At 36.2% G+C, this 22,686-nt stretch overlaps 1 protein-coding gene across 14 annotated transcripts in view; it reads right to left on the bottom strand.

Annotated features, from left to right (window-relative positions):
- MAP2 (microtubule associated protein 2) overlaps nt 1-22,686 on the bottom strand; it is a 176,245-nt gene that overhangs the window by 42,702 nt on the left and 110,857 nt on the right. For 8 of the 14 annotated variants that reach the window (XM_056111842.1, XM_056111846.1, XM_056111845.1 and 5 more), the window contains 2 exons: nt 13,982-14,095; nt 11,957-12,034 (listed from right to left, as the gene is read on the bottom strand). In XM_056111842.1, the coding sequence (XP_055967817.1) occupies nt 11,957-12,034; nt 13,982-14,095 (192 nt within the window). Of the gene's footprint in view, nt 1-494; nt 726-11,956; nt 12,035-13,981; nt 14,096-22,686 lie in introns of all 14 variants that reach the window. The other 6 variants (XM_056111843.1, XM_056111857.1, XM_056111856.1 and 3 more) reach the window with 2 other exon arrangements.

The following is a 22,686-nucleotide window of genomic DNA, read 5'->3' as shown; positions in this document are numbered from 1 at the left end:
TCAGTATTCACTGAAGCTTACACAGTAAAGCACATCACAATTGCAAACAAAAACATTCGACTATTGAGGCGTCTGCGTGCCAAAGTCCAACTCCACAATTTAAAAGAAAAGCATATAAATTACTGTCTCCAAAATAAAAAAGAAAATATATATATATATACACATGTATTAGCAATGTGACTGGCAAACATTTGAGATGGGGGTGGGGGAAGGCGGGTGAAAAAAAAAAGCGCACAAAGCATCAACAGCCTTGCTGCAAAGCGTATTGTATCATGGCAAAATAAATCAAAGTATAAATCAAATCAGCTGCAGCAGCAGAACACCAAGCTGCCACACGGCACCTGTGCAAGCCACAATCTGCTAAGACTCAAACAGTGGTCTTGGGGTCATGAGAAGACGGAGCGATGGAATAGCATTGGATAGCCATAAGGTTGGTAAGCTGTTGGAGAAATCATTTGCAACCAAGTACATGCAAGCCCTTAGAAAAAACACACCTTCCCTGGCAGAGGAAGGGGTTTTCACTTCTGGAGACACATCTGCGACCTCTTTTACACTTTTTTCCTGCAGAACCCCTGCTGAACCACACTCTTCAGGAACTACTGGGGCCATGTGGCCCTCACTGAGGCCTCTGGGGTAGTCTGAGGCCTTAGCAGCCTCCCACTCTTTCCCAGGAAAAGTAGTATCAGGTCTCTCTTTCTCAGCCATTGGACCCTCTAGCACTTCTTCTTCTTGGGGATGAAAAAGATGTCGACATCATGACCACAGAACAACACACTTAACGACAGAAATACAGTTCAAGAAACACTTTCAGCTCCATTATCATCACCTCAGGAGGACCTCTGATACCATTTGGATGAGCAAATTAAGTTTGTAGAGCAACATACATTATATACTGCTTAGAAAATTATTATGTACAATCTGTTAATAATGATGCCTTTTAAAGTCTCATTGAAAGATTATTTATTTCAAAATGTGAGAGCTGAAAGGGTTTTATGGCTCTATTACCCTCAGTGGAAATGGCAGTCAGTTGCACACATGTGGAAAGCTTGCTGGGAATAAGAGCTGGTGCTGCTGGATAACAGATGGTTGGGAAAAAATCGATGCATTGATGTACTGAAAAAAAACCTTTACATTTGTTAGACATGTGCTGTTTTCTCCAATGCAGGAAGCCCCTACATAAGAATTGCTGACTACTTTATTTAAAATAGGCAAATGTTGCAGAAGAAATTTGGGAGATAGAAAAAAAGCCTGGCCTCAAACATAATATCCAATAGACTCTTTTGACAGCATTATTATGAAGCCCATCACAACTATTTGTTTTTAGTATCATTAATACCACAGCCTATTTAACACACTTATTTTTTTCTTCATTCATTATATATATTTGCTTGAGCAGGCCAATTTTTTTTTTTCAGAGAGGGGTTGGGCCACACCTGGCAGAGATCAGGAGACCATCTGGGGTGCTGGATTCAAATCCAGATCAGTTTTGTGTAAAACAAGTATCTTACCTACTATACAATCAGCCCCAGAATTATATATTCAGTGAAGAAATATAAGAACTGTAAACTATTAAGAAAAATATTTTGAAAAATTTGGTTTAAGTTAGATTTAAATTTTAGAAAATTGACCTATGGACATACTATTATTTATGTACTAATTAAAGATATGACTAATATAGTTCATATACATCTTTCTTTGCCACTGAATAAGAAAATGTACATATTAGCCATAAAGCCTTATTTTTGAAATTCAAAAGAAAACGACCAAATATAGATGATTGAGTGACAACAAAACTACCAAAATATCTTCCCAAAGTATGTACAGTTTGTGGAAAAATGTTAACAATTAAAATATGAAAACCAAACTTATGAAGGTGATGAATTATTGAGTTCATTTGTTTCTCATTTATACTTCAAATGCCAGTTTATAAAATAAACACATTTTACTGTTTAAGAAATTAAAGGGAAATACATAAGCTAAAATTTCCATGAAACAATTAAACATTGTCTCAATTGCCCTGTGAGAAAAACTACTAGATGAAAAGGGAATAATTTTTTTAATTTTTTTTGCTTTTTGGGTCATACCTGGCGATGCACAGGGGTTGTTCCTGGCTCTGCACTCAGGAGTTACTCCTGGCGGTGCTCAAGGGACCAAATGGGATGCTGGGAATTGAACCTGGGTAGGCTGCGTGCAAGGCAAACGCCCTACCCGGTGTGCTATCTCTCCAGCCCCAGGAATAAATTTTTTTAAATTAAAAAATATTCAAACACTTGATGTGCAGTGGAGCTACAACTATATTTTCACATTTAGTAATGACTTTCATTTTTATTAATTTATATACATTTTAATTATCTAACAAAAAGTCTAACTTATTAGCAATTTTTATTATTTAATAGAATCAAATATTTTTGATGACAGCTAAGAAAATTTTAATATAACTGTTTCACTAATTTCACATTATTGGATAAGGTTTAGTCAACTTAATTTCTATATGTCCAAATACACATAATGTTTTTGATTCCCATTTTCTTATTTTGCAATAATTATATTGATCATATCATATACTCTTCTCTCACTAAAATTACATCTTTAATTTTTTCCAATTTGAAAATAAACTCTCCACTTTGCATTTTTTTTCTGCTCAAAAATGTTTTCTTTACAGAGCTACCCAGTTATGGGACTGGAAAGGTAGGGCACTTGCCTTGCACACAATGGACTGGGGATTGGTCCTGACATCCCATCATCCTCCAAGCACCGCAGGAGTAAATCCTGAGTGCAGAGCCAGGAGTAACTCCTGAGTATTGCCAGGTGTGGCCCCCAAACAAAAACAAAACAAGACAAAAATCAAGTTACCAGGTTAAATTGAGAGTATTTGTAATCTACTGTCCACTTATTTTTATTACTACCAAAGCCACATATCAGGGTTTCTCACATTATGAGGCTGGAATAAGGAAACCTTTGAATTATTTCTTTCTTTACTGATTTCCATCTTTATTGGTTTGAGCTAACATTTAGTCACCTAGGGAAGACTCTTGTACATGATTAAGTAATCTGGAGAAATAAATTCAACTTATAACATTGACCCTACCCTACAGAGTTCTTCAATCTTGTTCTTCTAAAGAGCTATCTGGTCAACACAACACTAAAGAGGCCAAATCTATCTCATTCTGCTCCTCATAGTATGTATGCAAAAAACAACAAGGCTATTCCGTGTCACCTCCTTTGCTGTGGGTAACTCATCAACTGATTTACTCACAGGGAGCAGAAAGGAGTCATACTTCAATTGAGCTTTAAAGCTTCCTTTCCCCTACGCCTCCTTAACTTCTCCCTGGTACTTTCTTAGAATTAATGATGATAATGTAAAAGGAAATCATCCACATATTGCAAGAAAGTTTTTTTTTAAAACAAATTATTGAGGCACTTGGGTAGATACACGTAAGCTATTATATAGGGACTTCACTTTCATATGGAAAAAACAGGCTCCTTTTCCCACCCACCCACATGTGAAGACGCAGTTGGTGTGATGCATGTGGTCAAAGCTGCAGGGAGGAGGAACCAATGGGGACCATGCTGGGTTCACCTTTCTCCTGGCCTAAGAGGGCTTCTGCACTCTGCGCTGGGACACTGGGGAGCACACTAGAGGTGGTCCATTCTGAGCTGAACAAAGGATGCTCATAGTATTCGTCATCGGAATTGGAAGGGTCATCATCAGGCACAGACACAGAGATGGAGGGGGCTAGGAGTCTACGCCTCTCCCCGCTGCTGGTGGGTTCATGGCTGGGGAACATATGTAGAGGACCCACTTGATCCTCAGCCCCTTCATCTATGAACAGACACACAGGAAGAAAATGCAGGGAAAACTGGACAAGACATACAGGAGATCAGACAGACGAAGACATACACTTTGCAGAAAGAGACAAAGGGTCCCAAACAAAACAGCACAGCGTGATGGAGGGAAACTGGCACGACCAAGCTGATGCCGGATGGAAGACAGTGAATGGATCGGGAGTCTGAATTTCAACTATTCTTTGAACAATCTTGCACTGAGCTAGATGAATCAATACACTGACAACCCCACTGCATGAGAGAAATTATCTATACATTCCCCTCAAGAAAGTCAGAATAACCATGGGAACACTGGAACAGAAACAAAGCATCACAGGACCAATACATTGTTTGGAAGAAATTATTTCAAGTGCACTAATATTTCACATGCTTATATAAATATATTTATAAGTTAAAAATGTTATTAAGATCTGATGCCTGTATGATTATGGAGGAAAAGCATTTGGTTTGAAGCACAATAGTAATTATCTAGGATGCACAGATATTTAGAATTTGACTTAATTTAATTTTCAACATAGTCTAGAAAGTAATCTTTTATTTCAGCTTTCTTAATAAAAATCCAGAAAATATTGCTTTTATTTCCTGCCTTGCTGAGAAAATCATACTCTTTCTTTGGATGCTGTGCCTTTTTTAGCAACTTTTTAATACGAGTTTTAATATTTACTATGATTTACTGCTATGATAGAATATGGTTTTAGAAGGTCTCCAGTTATCTAAAATTATTTTCTTATATTTGTTTCTCTTTAATATTTGTTTCTTTTTTTGTAGTGTTGTTTCAGGTACATCAAGACATCACTCTATAGTTTTATTGGCATGCTGACTCTTGGCTACTTTTATATTCAACTTTCTTCTCTAATTCTTCATAAAAGCCACAGTTCTCATTTCTGTCCTTGCTTGGAAACATGTAATTAACAACCTTTGGTACATAGTTTCCTTAGTTATTTGTATTTTTATATATTTTGAGAATGGTGGCAATGAACAACATTTTGCTCCTGTAGTGATACAGGTAAATTTACCACTCCTACTTGGCAAGTTGCTAACATTGTTCATCACTATTGATGCTATACAGGGAAATTTATATAGAGAATTATATAAAAATCTATAACTGTCCATTATAAGTCTGCAGTATTTGTATTTCCATCAAAATTAAGCAGGCAGAATAAAATTTACCTTTAATTTGAAGATACAATATACTTTAAGATAATGACTAATTTTCAGTAACTAATTATAGGCAAATTAAAATAAGCCTGAAATTATGATACCAAAATAAAATTTTATATAGTTTTGAGAACATTTCTAACAAATTATTCCACAGAGGTTGTTTCTGGATAAGTGCTCAGAATTTTCTTAGTGATGATGCTTATTATATATCATGGGATAGAAGAAAACTAAAATAACATTTGATTGTATTCTTAGTTCAAGTTAGCACGATTTCTCAGTTGAGCAGATAATTGGCTGAGATCTGGCCTAAAACATTGAATCATAAGTCCTTGACTTGTTAGAGGACCTAGTCATTCATATTTCCTCCCAAGTCAGTAATTCCCTGGCTTTTAATTCCCAATGCATATCATTTACTTCTAAAAGTTTTAACATATTCAACAGATTACATGGACAGTCAATCAATGAGTGAAAATGGTATAAATGCCTCTCTGCTTGTTCAGATTTTCTGGAGAGTGAAGAAGACTGCCACATAAAACTAAAAAAACAAAATGAAGTTGAGAGCTGGTATTTTAAAGGCAAAACTCCTTGACTGTTTTAACTTTCTGAAAATTTCCAGTTTCCTCTTTCTTGTTGCCGTTGCTCTTTATGAAAGTGCCAAAATATGAAAACAACCCACAGTCTGGCTTCACATCTATAACATTTCAAAGAAACAGCATTTTCTACCCTGAAAACTTTGACTCTAATCACAGGACAACAAAAACAACAGAAACTATAATGATTCCAGCCGAAAAGTATATTCTCTGAATGTAGTATTTATCTGGCCTTATGCCAAGCAACTTCAAAAAGAATGTCTGGCAAAGACTAGCCCTCTTGGTACAAGGAAGTGTATGTACTCTGCCTCTGTTTAGGACTATGAGCTCAATGCCTGTCTACATTAGAAATCCCAGTGATGTGTGGGGTAAGTGACACTTAGAGGACCAAGGCCAGCTAAGTCCAAACAGTACATTTGGTTCCAATGGCTAAAGAGAAAGGATAATAGAGCTTTCTTTGTGACAAAACTGCATATAATGGCTACTTTCGATTCATATACAAATGGAAATAGGATATATAATAATTATAAATACATCATAAATTATGTCCTTGTAATCGATTTTTAAAAAAGAAAATTCAGTAATTAATAACAACAAAAAATATTCATCCTGGAAGGTCATTCTACTTTCATGGTCTGGAGAGAATGTACCGAAATTAAGGCACTGACCTTGCATGCTGCCCAACCCCTTTTATGATCCCTAGTACTATACAGGGCTGGAGCAATAGCACAGCGGGTAGGGTGTTTGCCTTGCACACAGCCAACATAGCCGACCCAAGTTCGATTCCTCCGCCCCCACTGGGAGAGTTCCGCAAGCTACTGAGAGTATCTCGTCCGCATGGCAAAGCCTGGCAAACTATCTGTGGCGTATTCAATATGCCAAACACAGTAACAACAAAGTCTCACAATGGAGAAGTTACTGGGCCCGCTAGAGAAACTCGATGAACAACGGGAGGACAGTGATAGTGACAGCACTATACAGTCCCCTAAAGCACTGCCCAGAGCAGCCCCCAAGCACAAAGTCTGGGGTAGTCCTCCAGCACTGCTGGGTGTGCCACCAAACAGTAGCACTGTAGCACTGTCCTCCCATTGTTCATCGATTTGCGAGCGGGCCCAGTAATGTCTCCATTGCGAGACTTGTTACTGTGTTTGGCATATCGAGTATGTCATGGGTAGCTTGCCAGGCTTTGCTGTGGGGGTGAGATACTCTCGGTAGCTTGCTGGGCTCTCAGAGAGGGGCGGAGGAATCGAACCCGAGTGCCCTACCTGCTGTGTTATCACTCCCAAACAGTAACAAGCAAAAAGAGCACTTGACTAATCCCATAGTAAGAACCTAGATAAGAAAACGTTTTTCAGAAAGTAGTGGTGGGTGTGGTTGCAGAGACAAAGATTTTGGCTTGAACCTAGATACGCCACTTACTAGCCATAATATCCTGGACAAGATGTAGAAGAAAATATTATCTATCAATTTGGGAGGATTATATCAGAGAAGGGGCCAAGTACAGTGCTAAAATTCAGAGAGGCTAGCACTTTTGTCAGTAAAGAATATTCAAACAAGGGATCATATATCTATGCTCTTTTCCTTCATTTAACACATCAAAGCTAGATTGAGAGGTTTATGAAAAAGTGAATTCATTCCACAGCACTTAGTTTTGCTCTAGAAGGTCAAAACTGAATATCTCCTTTTACTAAATGTATGCATGCTTGGGGGGGGGGGGACTCTGCTTTTGCCATAAAACAATTCATTTTATTGAAAAAAAAGTAGGTATTTTAAAGGACAAAGTAATTTTACAAACCTACACTTTTGCAGTTATTTTACATAATGATCATATCCCAAATGGGGCTGACCTGGTTTTAAAAGCATCTGATAATATACATTAGGTGAAGGAAAGGTTTGCCATATCAGCACCGGCTTTGATATTAGAGTGACCTTTGGCTGAAGTGAGCATGAGAGATAAAGTCACATGGGCTATCATTAGTTCCTTGCTTTTTGCCTATTCTGAAATAATAGCTCCTGTCCCACAAAACCTCTGGCTGAAGGCAGCTGGACTGTCCATGATACTCTCCAGCCTCTCTAAACCCTTTGCTTTTTGCAAACTTTGGATTTTATTGACCAGAAAAATAAGGAGAGAATATTGCTCTTTCAGATTAGCACTTATGAGGTAGCTACATCATTGACACAGGATATCACAACGGTAAGATTCTGGAGCAAATTTAAAAGGACAGAAAGATTCTTATTTTGTTCTCAGGACCAATTCTACAATTCCATCATAGCTTATAAGTTATTTGAATTCAGTTCAAGTGACAACGAAAATGGTTAGGCCAAAATGGGAACCAAAGATACTGATTTAAAGACATAATCAGTAAAGCATCACTCTACTGCACCTAGATGTTATCTGTTCACTTGCTGTTGTTGAGCAATACCTGGTAGTGTTTAGGACTAAGCCCTGATTCTGTTTTCAAGAGTCATTCCTCATGGGCTCAGAGGAAAATATGTGGTGTTGGGAATTGAACTTGTGTCACCTGAATGCACAGAAAGTCCCACACCTGCTGTACTATTACCCTCGTCATACTTGTTAAAATTAGGGGAGGGGGTCAGAATCCCTTTGGTTTTTCAAAATAAGCACACATTCTGGAAATTTTTATCTTATAACAACTATAGCACTATAGCACTGTCTTCCCATTGTTCATCAATTTGCTCGAGCGAGCGGGCCCAGTAACATCTCCATTGTGAGACTTGTTGTTACTGTGTTTGGCATATTGAATATGTCACGGTTAGCTTGCCAGGCTTTGTCGTGTGGGCGCTATACTCTCTAATAAATGTTCATAAACTCTCAAATTACTTTTTATGACACCTCTTTACTCCCCTTTTGGAAAATAATATCTTTAAAAATGTTTAATAATAAAAGTATTCATAACCTTAAAATCAGTAAATTACATAGTTTAACCTATCTCTCGTATTTGTTTAAAAGATTGGACTGTGAACTATGTCTTTAGATTATAGATGTTCTATTGCTGTCTCAGATTAAAAAAAGCCCATATTGAAAAAAAAGCTGTTCTTTTTCTACGTTCTCTTATCTCCCGTGATGCATTCCTTTAATGCATTGCACATTTTAATATTTTCATATGTGTAATGCATTAAAGGAGTTCTGATTGGAATTTTATAAACCAATTGGTTTAAAAAATTGAAAAGTTGAATTCTATTTTGTGTTTTTTGTTTGTTTCATTAACCCTGAACCCTACCTTTTGACTTGTCACTATTTTATGATAAAATAAATTTTTTCTAAAAAGAAAAATTATTATGCTTACTTTGAGTTATTTAAAGAGGAATTAGTTATTCAAAATCATGTTTATTTCAAACATTTAAAGTGAGACTAATAGCTGGTCTTTGAAATGAGCAAGCTAGAATATGTAAAGTACATTCTCCTCCTTTTCTTTTCCTTCGGTTCTGGACAACACGCAGCTGTGTCCAGGGCTTATTCCTTCTTCTGCACTCAGGGATCACTCCTCACAAGGTTTGGGGACCATCTGCAGTACTGGGGATTGAATCAGAGTCTGTGGCATGTACGACAACTGCCTTATTCCCTACATTATCTCTCCAGCCTCAGTTCTTTTCCATATAACTAAGAAATCAAATTATCAGGCCCTAAATAATTTAATCCTTCAAAAAAAGATAATAAATTAGTTAAAATTACAAGTTTGGCTTGAAAGTTATTCACATTATGTTTCTTCAATTTTCAGCAGGATGTCAATTGATATTTTTCCTAAATATGCTACAATGGGCTGGAGTGATAGCACAGCGGGTAGGGCATTTACCTTGCATGCAGCCAACATGGCCGACCCGAGTTCAATTCCTCCACCCCTCTCAGAGAGCCTGGCAAGCTAACCAGAGTATCTCACCCGCACAGCAAAGCCCGGCAAGCTACCTGTGATGTATTCTATGTGCCAAAAACAGTAACAAGTCTCACAATTTGTTGTGAGATGTTACTGGTGCCCACTTGAGCAAAACGATGAACAATGGGAGGACAGTGATAAATATGCTACAAAAGCTTCAGGGAAACAACTATAAGGAAATCGTTACTTTAGCAAGTGACACCTACATTAGCGAGGCAATTAGCGGGCTGGAGTGATAGCACAGCGGTAGGGTGTTTGCCTTGCACGCAGCCAACATGGCCGACCCGAGTTCGATTCCTCCGCCCCTCTCGGAGAGCCCGGCAAGCTACCGAGAGTATCTCGCCCACACGGCAGAGCCTGGCAAGCTCCCCGTGATGTATTCGATATGCCAAACACAGTAACAACAAAGTCTCCAATGGAGACGTTACTGGGCCCGCTCGAGCAAATCGACGATCAACGGGAGGGCCTTTATCTTTTATCTTACCTACATTAGCAAACTGTGAAAGTGCTTCTATACTTGATTTGTCTTTTCATTGTATTATACTCCAAAAAAAGCAGACTGGGTGAATTTCCAGATAAACATATCAAATTGTCCTTTTTTACTTTAATTCTCATAAAGTGTGTCAAGGGTAATTATTTGATCTCCTTCCAACTTTGGAGTTAACATTATATCTTTCTGTTTTAGGAGAATTCTTTGTCACTTGAATGTTTTAAGTAGAACACATTTGAAATGACGTTAGGGAGGTATAGTTGGCATGGAAGACTTCCAACTACATTCAGAGTGAAATCTAAACCCCTGAACCTTCTAGACCACTGTTTCATCCCACACTCATCCATTCTTCAGTTCTTTTCTCATTACCTACTAGACACAAGACTTCTTCAGTTCCTAAAGCATTTCATGCTGTTACCCACCTGAGTGCCCATGATCCTCCTGGTCCTTATGCTTAAATGTTCCTTTTCCTCCATCTTTGGCTATTTTGCTTCAGATCTTAGCTCCTTAAGGAGAGTTAACTCTCCCACGAGCAGCCAATTGAATTTATTCTACATTAGACATCATCCCATCTTTCCCTTTTTTGTGCTAATACATATGGTAATTTATTTACTGAATTTTTATTCTCCACCAGACTGTCCCTTCCTTACAATCAGGGATCATATCTAGTATCTTTACCAATCATATCTTGAGTTTGAAAAAGTGGAAACAGTGTAGATGCATCATAAAACTTAGTGCTGAGTAAATATAAAATAGAAGACCAAAGGAATCTTTTAAGTCTATAAATTAAAAGGTCAAATCACATTTACAGGAAATTAAGAAATAGCAGCTATTATAATGCTGATTATGTACACAGAGTATGATCCCAAAACTTTCTATAATCCTAACATACTTTAGTTTGTTTAATAATATTTCAGGCAGTAAATTGGGAAAAGGGCTCAACTTAAGAAAGAGAAGCCTCACATTAAAAAGTTTAGTTTTACAAATCTGCAACAAAATGAAACTTATTGACAGTCTATAATTAGACAAATTATAGAAATCTGCATTTATGCAGTTTAAGATAATTTAAATTTAATTTCATACTATGTAAAAGAGAGCAAAGTCTTCTACAGTGTTTTTCAATAAAGTAAAAATAATCCCTGAAAGAGACAACAAAAGAATAATAAAAGAAACAAAGAGGAATTGTACTGGATTTTTGATTTCAGTTTATGAAAACTAAGTTATAGTGAAAAAGTATGGTCAAAGCTCTCCTCTGCCTTCTTCTGTAGCTCTCAAACAATATATAAAAAGTTAACTGAATCAAGTCACTGCACCAGAAAAAGTTTGCTTTTAAATAGGGCTTTTCATCACAGATTCTGAATGAATATTCTTCAAAGGCATCCCTCTGAGAAATGAAAAGCTGACAAGGCATTCCATGTGGAGTAAATGCATAAATAAATTCATGGACAGTAATAGGTCTCAGCAGGAAAGGAAGCATGATCTCAGCTCCTAGTTCACTGCTCTCAATGTGGGATTCATTCATTTACTTTTTCATTTATTCATTAATATTTATGGAGTTTGCTGCAGATCACGTTGGGAGAAGACCTTCACAATTTATAGTGAGCAAAACAGAGAGAATTCTTTGACAATACTTCCACCGGAAGTGGTAACTTCATCAATTATTTTTGCTCAGTCACTGTAAGATAAGATCGAGTTTTCTCTGTCAAATATTTCACATTAAATGGACTGTTTCTCTGTTACTACCCCAGTTATCTTTTCTCTTATGAAATAAAGTTTTAGTTACCATATCTCTCTACTTTGGATATTAGTACATGATTATACATTTACTTGAAGTCAATGTTTCTTCTTAATTATTTTAATCAGATAAATCCCTAATTTGGTCATAATTTAACCCATATTAAAATCTTGGCCTTATGCAGCAAAGTTCTTGTTCCCTTTATCAGAAGACAAACCTCAAAAACTCCAATTGGCCTTACCTTCCTCCACTGTTACAGTCTTTTCTGAGGCTGGTGATGGGGGTGGAGAAGGAGGCAGATTAGCTGTCTCTTCAGCTGCTAAAGATCAAACAATGGAAAAATGAGATACAACAATTAATCCTATTAGACTCGTAGTTGTGTAGGCAGTCTGCCATCTGTAAAAAGACCTCTCTATTAAATTCAGGGAAAGATTCAATTGTGTGCTACACTTATTTTTAGTACCATTACCTGATTCACATATTTTTGAAAACCTAAAAAGAAAGAATAGCTTTTTATATTTTCTTTAAAAAATCATTTTCTTCCTCATATAATGAATTAAAGTGGGTTCTAGATGTCTATCATTAATTCTATTACCTTGCACCTGTTTATTTAATCAATAAAATAGTTTATTCTGGTTATAATCAACTATAGAAAAACACAGGAAAGAATTTTAGTTTGGATCTGAATTGGCTGATTGAAAAACTACTAAAACTTTTTTTATATAATTTAATTTGATCAAACAGAAAATGTTACTTTGGTCACCCAGATGGCATAATTTTAAACTTTGTTTTCTACTGAGTTTAATATCAAATCCTATTTCTGTATGCATTTTTAAAAATGAAAAAAAAGAAGCTATCACAGCTTAAGGAAACCATCAGGGAGCAATCCTGAGCTAGTGTGATTTAAGTATTCTTCTGCATTATGTGATGGATCAATGAATAAGGTTATAAAAGATGTATATTATTCACAGTTAGCTTGGAGTTCTCATTTTTTGTAACACTTACCTTTTTTCTGAATGTGTAAAAAGCAAGGTATTTCAAAAGGAAATACTGATCAGCCAAAGCAAGTGTTAAAATGTATTCTAAAAATCATACGGATTTTAGTTTCATGGAACACTCAACAGAGGCAGCTTTGGAATAAAAAGAAATATTTGAATTCCTTGACTCGGTGAGCTTCTATAACAATATATTTCAATGTTTAAAATTTTAAAGAGGGAGGCTTACATTTTTTTAAAGAGGGAACTTTTTAAAAATTTCAAAGAGTAAATGTGAAACTCAGGGGTTAATATTTTTAAAGAATTTGCCCCTCTATGATTTTAGATAAAAAATAACCTTTTGTATTCTAGGAACATTTTACTGAAAATCACAGAAGTATTTTAAATTATTGTTCTGGAGAAGCAGAACTTTTATTTTCATGAGATAACTGAGGTATTACTGATCAGAAAATCAACTATTAATATATCACAAAAATGCAAAAGAGAAAAGAAGTATCTACTGTTTTTAGATTCATACCCGTCTATTAATTCATTATGTAGTTGAAAAATAAATTTGGTAAAACTAAGAATCATTGTGTCTCTTTATGTATTTATCGCTGCATGCATCTACTTGTGTATCTAGAAATCTATATATTCATGTAGGTACTCTGTGTATGCATTTATCTATTCATGTTATTAGGTATTTCTCTCTTTTTCCATCCATCCATCCATCCATCCATCCATCCATCCATCCATCCATCCATCCATCTCGAGTATTTTAAGCCTTTGGCTAACAGTGTTCTCCTTGGAAAATTTCAGGATATTACGTTCTTGGCCTGGAGGGCAAATACCTTGTGCTTGAGGGAGAAAACCCAGTTTCTCACTGCCATTAAATAAACTAAAAAGGCAAATATTCATATGTGACACAAAGTCACTGATGATTCTAGTGAAACTAACACAGGTTATAAGTGGAGACCATTACTAACATTTTATCAGTCTTATTTTGATAATAGCTATCTCAGAAATCTGGAAATGAAAAATTATAATCAATGTAAAGGCAGAATCTAATAATCCTAATAATTATAATCTTACAATCCTAAAAAACACCCAACTACCACAAGGAGCCTATTGATAAAGGTGGGCACAAGTCACGGTACATTCCAATAGAATTCTTTGAAGAGTGATTTATGTAAGAGGAACTATGAGATACAGTCAATCTTTGAATATAAAACCTTGAGCCTATGATTAAGTTGTAGCATTCCCAACCTCTGACCTGGGGCTTTCTCATTTACCTAAAGGCAGAGCTGCAGGCTGATCTTTATGCTGGGCTTCTTTCTCTTGTTCACCTTTCAGTACTGCGACAGCCTCGGCAGTGACCACTTGAACTATCCTTGCAGAAACCTCCTCTGTAATAAATCATAAGAAAATAAAAAAAAAAGATGAGATGTCTAGGGAGCAAAGAAAAAAAAGATGCAGTCAACTTAATTGTTTTACTGTAGCACCCTCCCACTACAATATAAGATATTAGATTGAAAATAAAATTCACATAAGTATTAAACAAATCATACAGTCACAGTCACGGTTCTCCCATTGTTCATCAATTTGATCGAGAAGGCCCAGTAACATCTCCATTGTGAGACTTGTTGTTACTGTGTCTGGCATATCGAATATGTCATGGGTAGCTTGCCAGGCTTTGCAGTGCAGGCGGGATACTCTCAATAGCTTCCCGGGCTCTCTGAGAGGGGCGGAGGAATCGAACCCGGCTCGAGTGGGCCAGCTGCACACAAGGCAAATGCCCTACCGCTGTGCTATCACTCACAAATAAAAGAGGAAAAAAAGGAAAAGTAAGATAAATTGGTATTCTTAGAGTACCAAAATTAATACAGAAAAAAGAAAAAATATACACAGTAATTTATTTTCAAAAATCTGTCTACGAGAAGGAAAAAAATATCAGGAGTGATCACTGAGCTCAAAGCTAGGAGTAAACACTGAGTACCATAGATATGTGGCCTAAAAGCAAGACCAAAAGCAAGGGAGAAAGAGAGGGAGAGAGTGAGAGTGGAAGGAGGGAGGGAGGGAAGGAAGGAAGAAGAGAGAGAGAGAGAGAGAAAGTTAACATTTGTGTCTAGTAAAATAAACCAAAGCAAAAAGGCAAATTTTGGGACTTAAAATTTTATATTTTTCTCAGTGTTAAAAGTGTTATTAAAACTAGTTTCTATGCTGATATGTGAAAAAAATAAACACTTCAAAATGTTTATTTGTGGGTGAGGTCTGGGACTTGAGCCTGGTTCCAGGAGTTCTCAGCAGATAGCTCCCCTGGTACTTCTAGAGATGACTCCCAAACCCAAACGAAGCAAAATCAAATTTGTGATTAAAGAGCATTATCCAGAATAAAAATTAGCATTACCTAGAATCAACAGGAATAAGATAGATTTTGAAAAACCTAGAAGGTAAAATTTGTGTGAAATACATGGAGATGGCATTTAAAAGATAATCCATGTCTAAGGAATTGTTTCTTTAATTGACAGTACACATTTTAAAGGACTATTACGTCTCATGATATGTACTTACCTACTCAATTCAATGGTTTCTTTTTAACAAGGAAGACTACTTAATATAATAACCTGCCTATGAGATGTCAAATTAGTTTTTTTCTACCTAATGGCATCCATGAAACATATTAGTGATAATTTTATGTAATTTATTCAGAAAATTTTCTCATTATCATTAACAGAAAATAAGCCCTTTGAGATTAAAAATACATTCTAAATTAATAATGAATTCTACGGAATTTGACTTTCACCATCTTTCTATAAAAGCCTCCAAACAAGCCCACTTAGCGTTCTAATACAAACAGGATGCTCTGGACAAGCGGGGGTGGTGGGGTTTTTTCTCATAATTTTAGTCAATGTTTTAGAATAAATATTCCATTGACATTTTATTCAGTTCATGATTGGAATTCACACATCCACAAGGATGTGGTGGGAGATCTGCCTATTTTTACCTGAATGGTTCATTTAGATTCTGCCTCCACTGCATGTCTTTCTCACGTCACCCACAATGACAAAGTGTATAGTGTTTAAGATCTAGGCTCTACTGGGGAAGAAATGTCTCTAACAGTTCAAAGCTAAACGATGTGATTGACTATATTTGCCTTTAAAGATCCAGTTTCTTAAACTTTTTATTCATTTATTTATTTTTTTTGGAGTGTGGGGGTTGTTTGGGGGGGCCATACCCAGAAAGTGCTCAGGCCTGATTCCTGGCTCTGTATTCAGGATGGCTGCTCGGGGTACTGAGGGGACCATATGGGGTGCCAGAAATAGAACCAGGGTACGCGTGTGCAAGGCAACCACATTAGGGGCTCTATTCCTCACCTTCCTAACTTTGTAAATAGCTACTTTTTTCTTTTTTCCTTTTAGGCACTGTGCTTTGCAATACTGTTTCAGAAAGGGTATCTCGTGTTTCACTTTACCTCCTTGCCACATCCAGTTCTCAACTGGTCCAGAGTGGCCGCTTCCCTCCATCACTGTTGTAGTGGTCCCTTCCATTGGCTAACATGTGTCAAGCTGCCTAAGAAGGATCAGTTCTTCTGCTATTTTATTCTATTGTGCTTGGGCATTATTCTACTTCTGTTTCTTTATATCCTACAAAAGAGTGTGATCTTTCTATGTCTGTCCCTTTCCTTCTGACTCATTTCACTCAGCATGATACTTTACAGATCCATCCATGTATCAGCAAATTGAATTATTACACTTTTTTTCTAACAGCTGCATAGTATTCCATAGTGTAGATATATCACAGATTCTTCATCCATTTGTCTGTTCTTGGGGATTTGGGTTATTTACAGAATTTGGCTATTGTGGATACTGCTGCAATGAACACAGGAATGCAGATGTCTTTTCTGCATTGTTTTTAGAGGCATATTCCTAGGAGTAGAATTGCTGGGTTGGGTCATATGAATTTCAGGGTTTTTGTGGATAGTCCATATTGGCTTGGGCCAGCAGACATTCCCACAAGCAGTGAATGAAGGTCCCTTTTTTCTAAAGATGATGTACCTTAAGCATGCTGATCTATCTACAGTGAAAGTAGTCAGAGCAGCAGAAGCAGTATTTAAAAAAAATTGCCAACAAATATCTGCCAACATTCTGCCAAGGCAATAACCCCAATATTTAATAAATTATTCATTACCATTACTCCAGAGAGTCAGATATTATTTATGTAAGTATTATTGTCAAAATACTGATATAAAAATAACTGGGATATTATAAGTACCTGACTAAACTGTGTTCTAATATTAACTCTGTTCTAAAATATTTTGACTTTCATTAAAACTTAGGTATTAAAAAAGCAAATATTCACAGGCTGCTTAAAACTATTTCTGTCACTGTCACTGTCCTCCCGTTGTTCATCGATTTGCTCGAGCGGGCCCAGTAACGTCTCCATTTTGAGACTTGTTACTGTGTTTGGTATATTGAATACGTCACGGGGTAGCTTGCCAGGCTTTGCCATGCAGGCGAGATACTTTTGGTAGCTTGCCGGGCTCTCTGAGAGGGGCGGAGGAATCGAACCCAGCTCGGCCGGGCTGGCTATGAGCAAGGCAAACACTCTACCGCTGTGCTATTGCTCCAGCCCAAAACTATTTCTAAAAAAGTTTAGTGTATAAGCAAAGATTCAGCTAATTTGCTTCAATATAAGTTCTGAATATTTTTAATAAAGCAAATTTTAAACATACTATACTTTGCACTCTTGATTTAAACAATAAAGGCATTTCTATTGTTACAAAAAGGTATGTAATGATTTCACTTCAAAAATAAAACTGATAAAAGTAACCCTTAAAAGGAAGCTAATGTTATGTAATTTAACTAAATAAATTTAATTTATTAATAAATTAAAATAAATTTAATTTGATTTCCAGGCATAGATGATTTTTCAACACCAATCCCTTCACCACTGTGTATCACATAATTTTAAAGCTAAAAGGGATTTTAGAAAAGACTTTGTCTAAATCCTCTCATTTGCAGATGAGTAAATAAAGATTGGTTTTAGTTATAAGATTTTGTCCAGTGCACACAACTGATGAAAACGAACAGAGAATAGCCCAATAAAAGGTAAGGTAAAGGTAAAGGCCCTCCCGTTGATCGTCGATTTGCTCGAGTGGGCCCAGTAACGTCTCCATTGGAGACTTTGTTGTTACTGTGTCTGGCATATCGAATACTCTCGGTAGCTTGCTGGGCTCTCCGAGAGGGGCGGAGGAATTGAACTCGGGTCGGCCATGTTGGCCGCGTGTAAGGCGAACGCCCTACCCACTGTGCTATCGCTCCATCCCAATACTTTTGACTATTATACTATTCTTTCACTTAAGCAGAACAACAAAAGTGTTAAAAATTTTACCAAAAATTTCTCAAATAGTTACACATGAGTAACTAATGGCAATATGTGAAGGTACAAACCAAGAAAACATTTACTCTTCAATTTGCTCATGAACTTACAGTATCTTAATAATATTCCTGATGTTTTCTGAGATTATGGGACCTACTATTATTGAGAAAACTGCATGCATGCATCAATGTATCTATCTTTTATCTATGTACCTCCCAAGCAGTGATGTGTTAATCTATCATTTATTAAACAACTCTCTTCCTATCAATACTTGTAGACAATATTGAATACTAAAATAACCTCTAAAGATGAGTATTTTTTTCTGTCAAAATACTTCTCTGTTAAGATTTTTTACATGATAGTGTTTAAATAGTTTTTTTAATAAGTACAGACAAATAAGTAACATCAACATTCACCAAGACATTTTCAGAATATTAACTGCTATGTAATTCAGTGGAAGAGAAGCAAGAGTTGTTTTCGTAAAGCCAGGCTCCTGCTTATGATTCCTCTAACATTTCATGAAAGGCTGGCCTCCAGAACTGGCAAATATCAGAAAGTGGAAAAAATCGGCAATGTTGGCCTGGATGTGGGAAAAAAAATGAACCCCCCATACACTGCTGGTGTGGCTGTTGGCTAAGGCCAGCCTATAATATGGAAGAAGTATCAACACTTCTACACCATTTCTTGGAAACTCCCCCAAAGCTCAAAACCTCTATGCGGAAAAGATACCGGTACTCTTATGCTCTTTGTAGCAAGACTTACAGCAGCCAAAATCTGGACACAACTCAAGTGTACAGAAACTAATGACTGGCTAAAGAAACTGTGGCATATAAAAACAAAGGAATATGACTCAACTGTAAGAAAAGACTAATTCATGCAATTCCGTAGATGAATCTGGAGAATATAATGCTGAATGAAGTCAGTCAGAAGGAAAGGGACAGAAAGAGAGTGATCTTTCTCATACATGGGATATAAAGAATCATAGTAGGGGAATAACTGATGCAATAGAAACTGAGAACTGATTTGTATTAGGAAGCTTATCACAGGGAGTGAGGAGGAGACAGTGAGACACTCTAGTGGAGGGTGTGATGCTAGAGTATTTTATATATGAAACCCTATCATTAAAAGTTTTGTAAGCCATGGTGTCTTAAATAAAATAAAAAAATACTAATACAAACAGTAAAGAAAGTGATTTTTTTTGGTTTTTTTTTTTTGTTCGTTTGTTTTGCTTGCTTTGAGTCTATTCCAGGCTTGATATCTGAATATTCCTTCTGGTGGTACTTGGGGGTTCATGTATCAAATATCAAACACAAATTTCTGTATACAAAGCATGTGTTCTAGCCCTTCGCACTATCTCCCTAACTCTAAAATGACACTTTTGATATTTTCCATTCTCATGGATGTGCAATATAGAAATGGTTCGATCTGTAATTCCCTGATAAGTGATGATGAACTCTTTTCATATGTCTGTGGGCTGTCCACATATCTTTAGGGAAGCATTTCCCTATTTTTATGGGGATATTATTTTTGTTGTTATTATTGTTGAGCTTTGTGTTTTATATTGTTTGATATAAATTGGATATATATTTATCAGAAAATATTTGGTGGCCAAATATTTTTTTGTCACTCAGTAGGGGTGTCTTTATATTAGCTCAAGTTTCTTTTATCTTCTCTGAATCTTTTTAACTTGATGTAGTTACATCTGCTTACTTCCGTCTTTGTTTATCTTTGCCAACGGAATCAAATAATTAAATACACCTGTGAGTTCATATCCTGGAGCATTCTGCCTCTATTTTCCTCAACAGCATATTTCAAAAAGTTAGGCAACAGCCAGTATGCACAAACATATGGTGACTAGGAACCCTCTTTTACCATTAGTGGGAATGTCATTTGGTTCAGCCCGTCTTAGGAAAACACTGTGGAGCTTTATCAAAAAAAGTAAGAATGAAGTCTCTATATGATCCAGTGGTTTCAATTTTTGGCCTCTATTTCCCAAACATGAAAGGATGAATTTGAAAAGATATACGTATGACTATACTCACTGCAGCGCTTAGAGCAATGCCCAAATATCTAATGATTGATAGTGGATAAAGAAATTGTGGTACATACACACAATGAAACACTATGTAATCATAAGAAAAGATGAACTTTTCAGTCCACTGCATGTTGCATGGAACTGGAGAGTGCACATTAAGTGAAAAGTCAGGGAAAATGACCAATACCAGATGATGTCACTCATACATGACATATAGAGAGGAAATACAAGGGAATAGACACTATAGACAAACGACAAACTTTAGCTTTAGAACACAAAATCAGATTACCAAATAGTGAGGGGAGGAATGCTGGGGAATGAAGATGAGGACTGCAGGTGACATACACACAATGATTGAGGGTTTTTGGCAATTTGGTGATAGTAGAGTGAAGAAGCCTTTATATTAGTAACATAAATATAAACACTAGTAGAAGTATGTTACCTAAACTGTAATTTTTAACTGTAAGCATAATTTTTATTAAAGTACAAAAAAACATAAAAATGACTACTTCAATGGGAAAGAGTAACGCTGCAGAGGGTACAGTATGTTCAATTCACTCTCCAGGGGGCTGAGAGATAGTATAGTGGGTAAGGTGCTTGCCTGGAATGAAACCAACCCAGGTTTGATTCTCAGTACTTCAGATCCCCACCAGGAGTGATCCCTGAGTGCAGAGTCAGAGCACCTAAACTAAATTCTGGGTGTAACACCAAAATTAAATAATGAATAAATAAATAAATTCACTTTTAGATAGGTACTAAATTTTTACATTATTAAAAAAAAGAAATACTCTTAAATTTTTGGAATTGCTACTTGCATATATTATTTTAAAATTAAATCAATAAAATAACCTTTAGCATTCCTAGTAAGTCAGCAATTATGGAAAACTTGGTACAAGGAAAAGATGAAGCAACCACTTCAGAAGTTGGGGCACATATAGAAGCCATGCATCTTCTGGAGCATTCCACATCTCTCTTATTTAATGTTACCCTTATTCAACAAAATTTGGAACTGTGCTAGTATACATGTATACTTTTATATGGAACTGTGCTAGTATACATGTCTTATTACTATCAAGTCATTTTCCTAAGTCAAGGACTCTCTGTTATTATTGAAGTCTTAAAGCTTTACTTAATCATTTATACCCAGATAAGATGCATAATGCAAGCTTTTAGAAAAAAAGAAAAATTAAAATAAAAGGTCTTATTCATGGTGTGTAAATAAATTCAGGAATAAATCATGCTTGTTGTTAAATTTACTAACATGGATTGTGAAAGGAATATATTATAATATACATCTAAATTATATTATTGACTATGCTTATTTATGCTTTTGATGCATTTTAGAACAAGCTTTTTTATTTGTTATCTGATTTTTAATTCAAAGTGGTAGCACATGTTTGGCATATGCAAGGTCCTAAGTTTGATTCCTGGTAACATAAGGATTCTTAAGCATTATTGGGTATAGATCTAGTTGACCCTGAGCACTGCTATGGGAGGTGTCTATTATTTTTAAAAGAGAATAAAGGGATGGAGAATTAGTAAACCAGATAGGTCATTTGGCATTCCGCTGACACAAGTTCAATCCTTCACACCCTGTATGGTCCTCTGAGCCCTCCATAACTGATCTCTGAGCACAGAACCAGGAGTAAACCTGAACACTGCTGGGTGCGGCCCAAAAGACAAAATAAAGTTTTATTGAAATAACATTGATTTGTAACATTGTAAGGGGCTCATGTGTGCAACTTAAATGAAACATCTGCATTTACTATGTTATAATCACCTCCAAAAGTCTAGTTTTTATCTTTCAAATATTCCCCTTTAACGAATTTACTTATCTTCAAGAACAGTATTTTGTAAATAGTTGCCTTGAGTTCTTATACACCTATTGATGAGTTTTTTCAAGCAAGTCATTTTGATAATTTCACAAGAATTAAAGTTGCTTGAATCAGGAAAAAAATTTAACAAGGACAGTATGTAAATGGTATGTGTGTGTGTGTGTGTGTGTGTGTGTGTGTGTGTGTGTGCGCACACAGCACACTGAATGGTACTTAGGGGATACTCCTGTCTTTGTGCTCTGAAGTTACTTCTGGTGGTGGTTTTTGGGGGACCATGTGCTGCCAGGGACCAAACTCAGGGCTCCAAGATCTAAATCATATGCTCAGCCCACTGAATTGCCCTTTAGGAACATGGTTTCTATGAATAAATTATAACTGAACAACGATACATTTGTTGGTCTTTTTCGTTTGGGTTTATGTACAGAATAATTCAACACTATGGTGAAATATTTTACATGTTGCGGGGTGAAATCAAAAGAAAGAAAAATAAACACTACAACAAATTATGCATTCACAGAGGTTGTAGGCTAAATAGCATCATAGTGACATCAGGACAAACTATTAAAATATTCTAATTAGAAATAATTGAAGGAGAAACATTCTGATTTCTTGTCACTAGTCGGTAAAGATATGTCCAACCTAAATAAAATGCAGCAGATTATCCAGGTACCACAATTATTGAGTGATAATTTAGTTTAGGAGGAGCGATAGCATAGCGGTAGGGCGTTTGCCTTGCATGCAGCCAACA

This window comes from Sorex fumeus, unplaced genomic scaffold (assembly GCF_029834395.1).
Source record: "Sorex fumeus unplaced genomic scaffold, SorFum_2.1 ptg000014l, whole genome shotgun sequence".
NCBI classification, from domain to species: domain Eukaryota; kingdom Metazoa; phylum Chordata; class Mammalia; order Eulipotyphla; family Soricidae; genus Sorex; species Sorex fumeus.
This window is presented reverse-complemented; position numbering and strand designations above follow the sequence as displayed.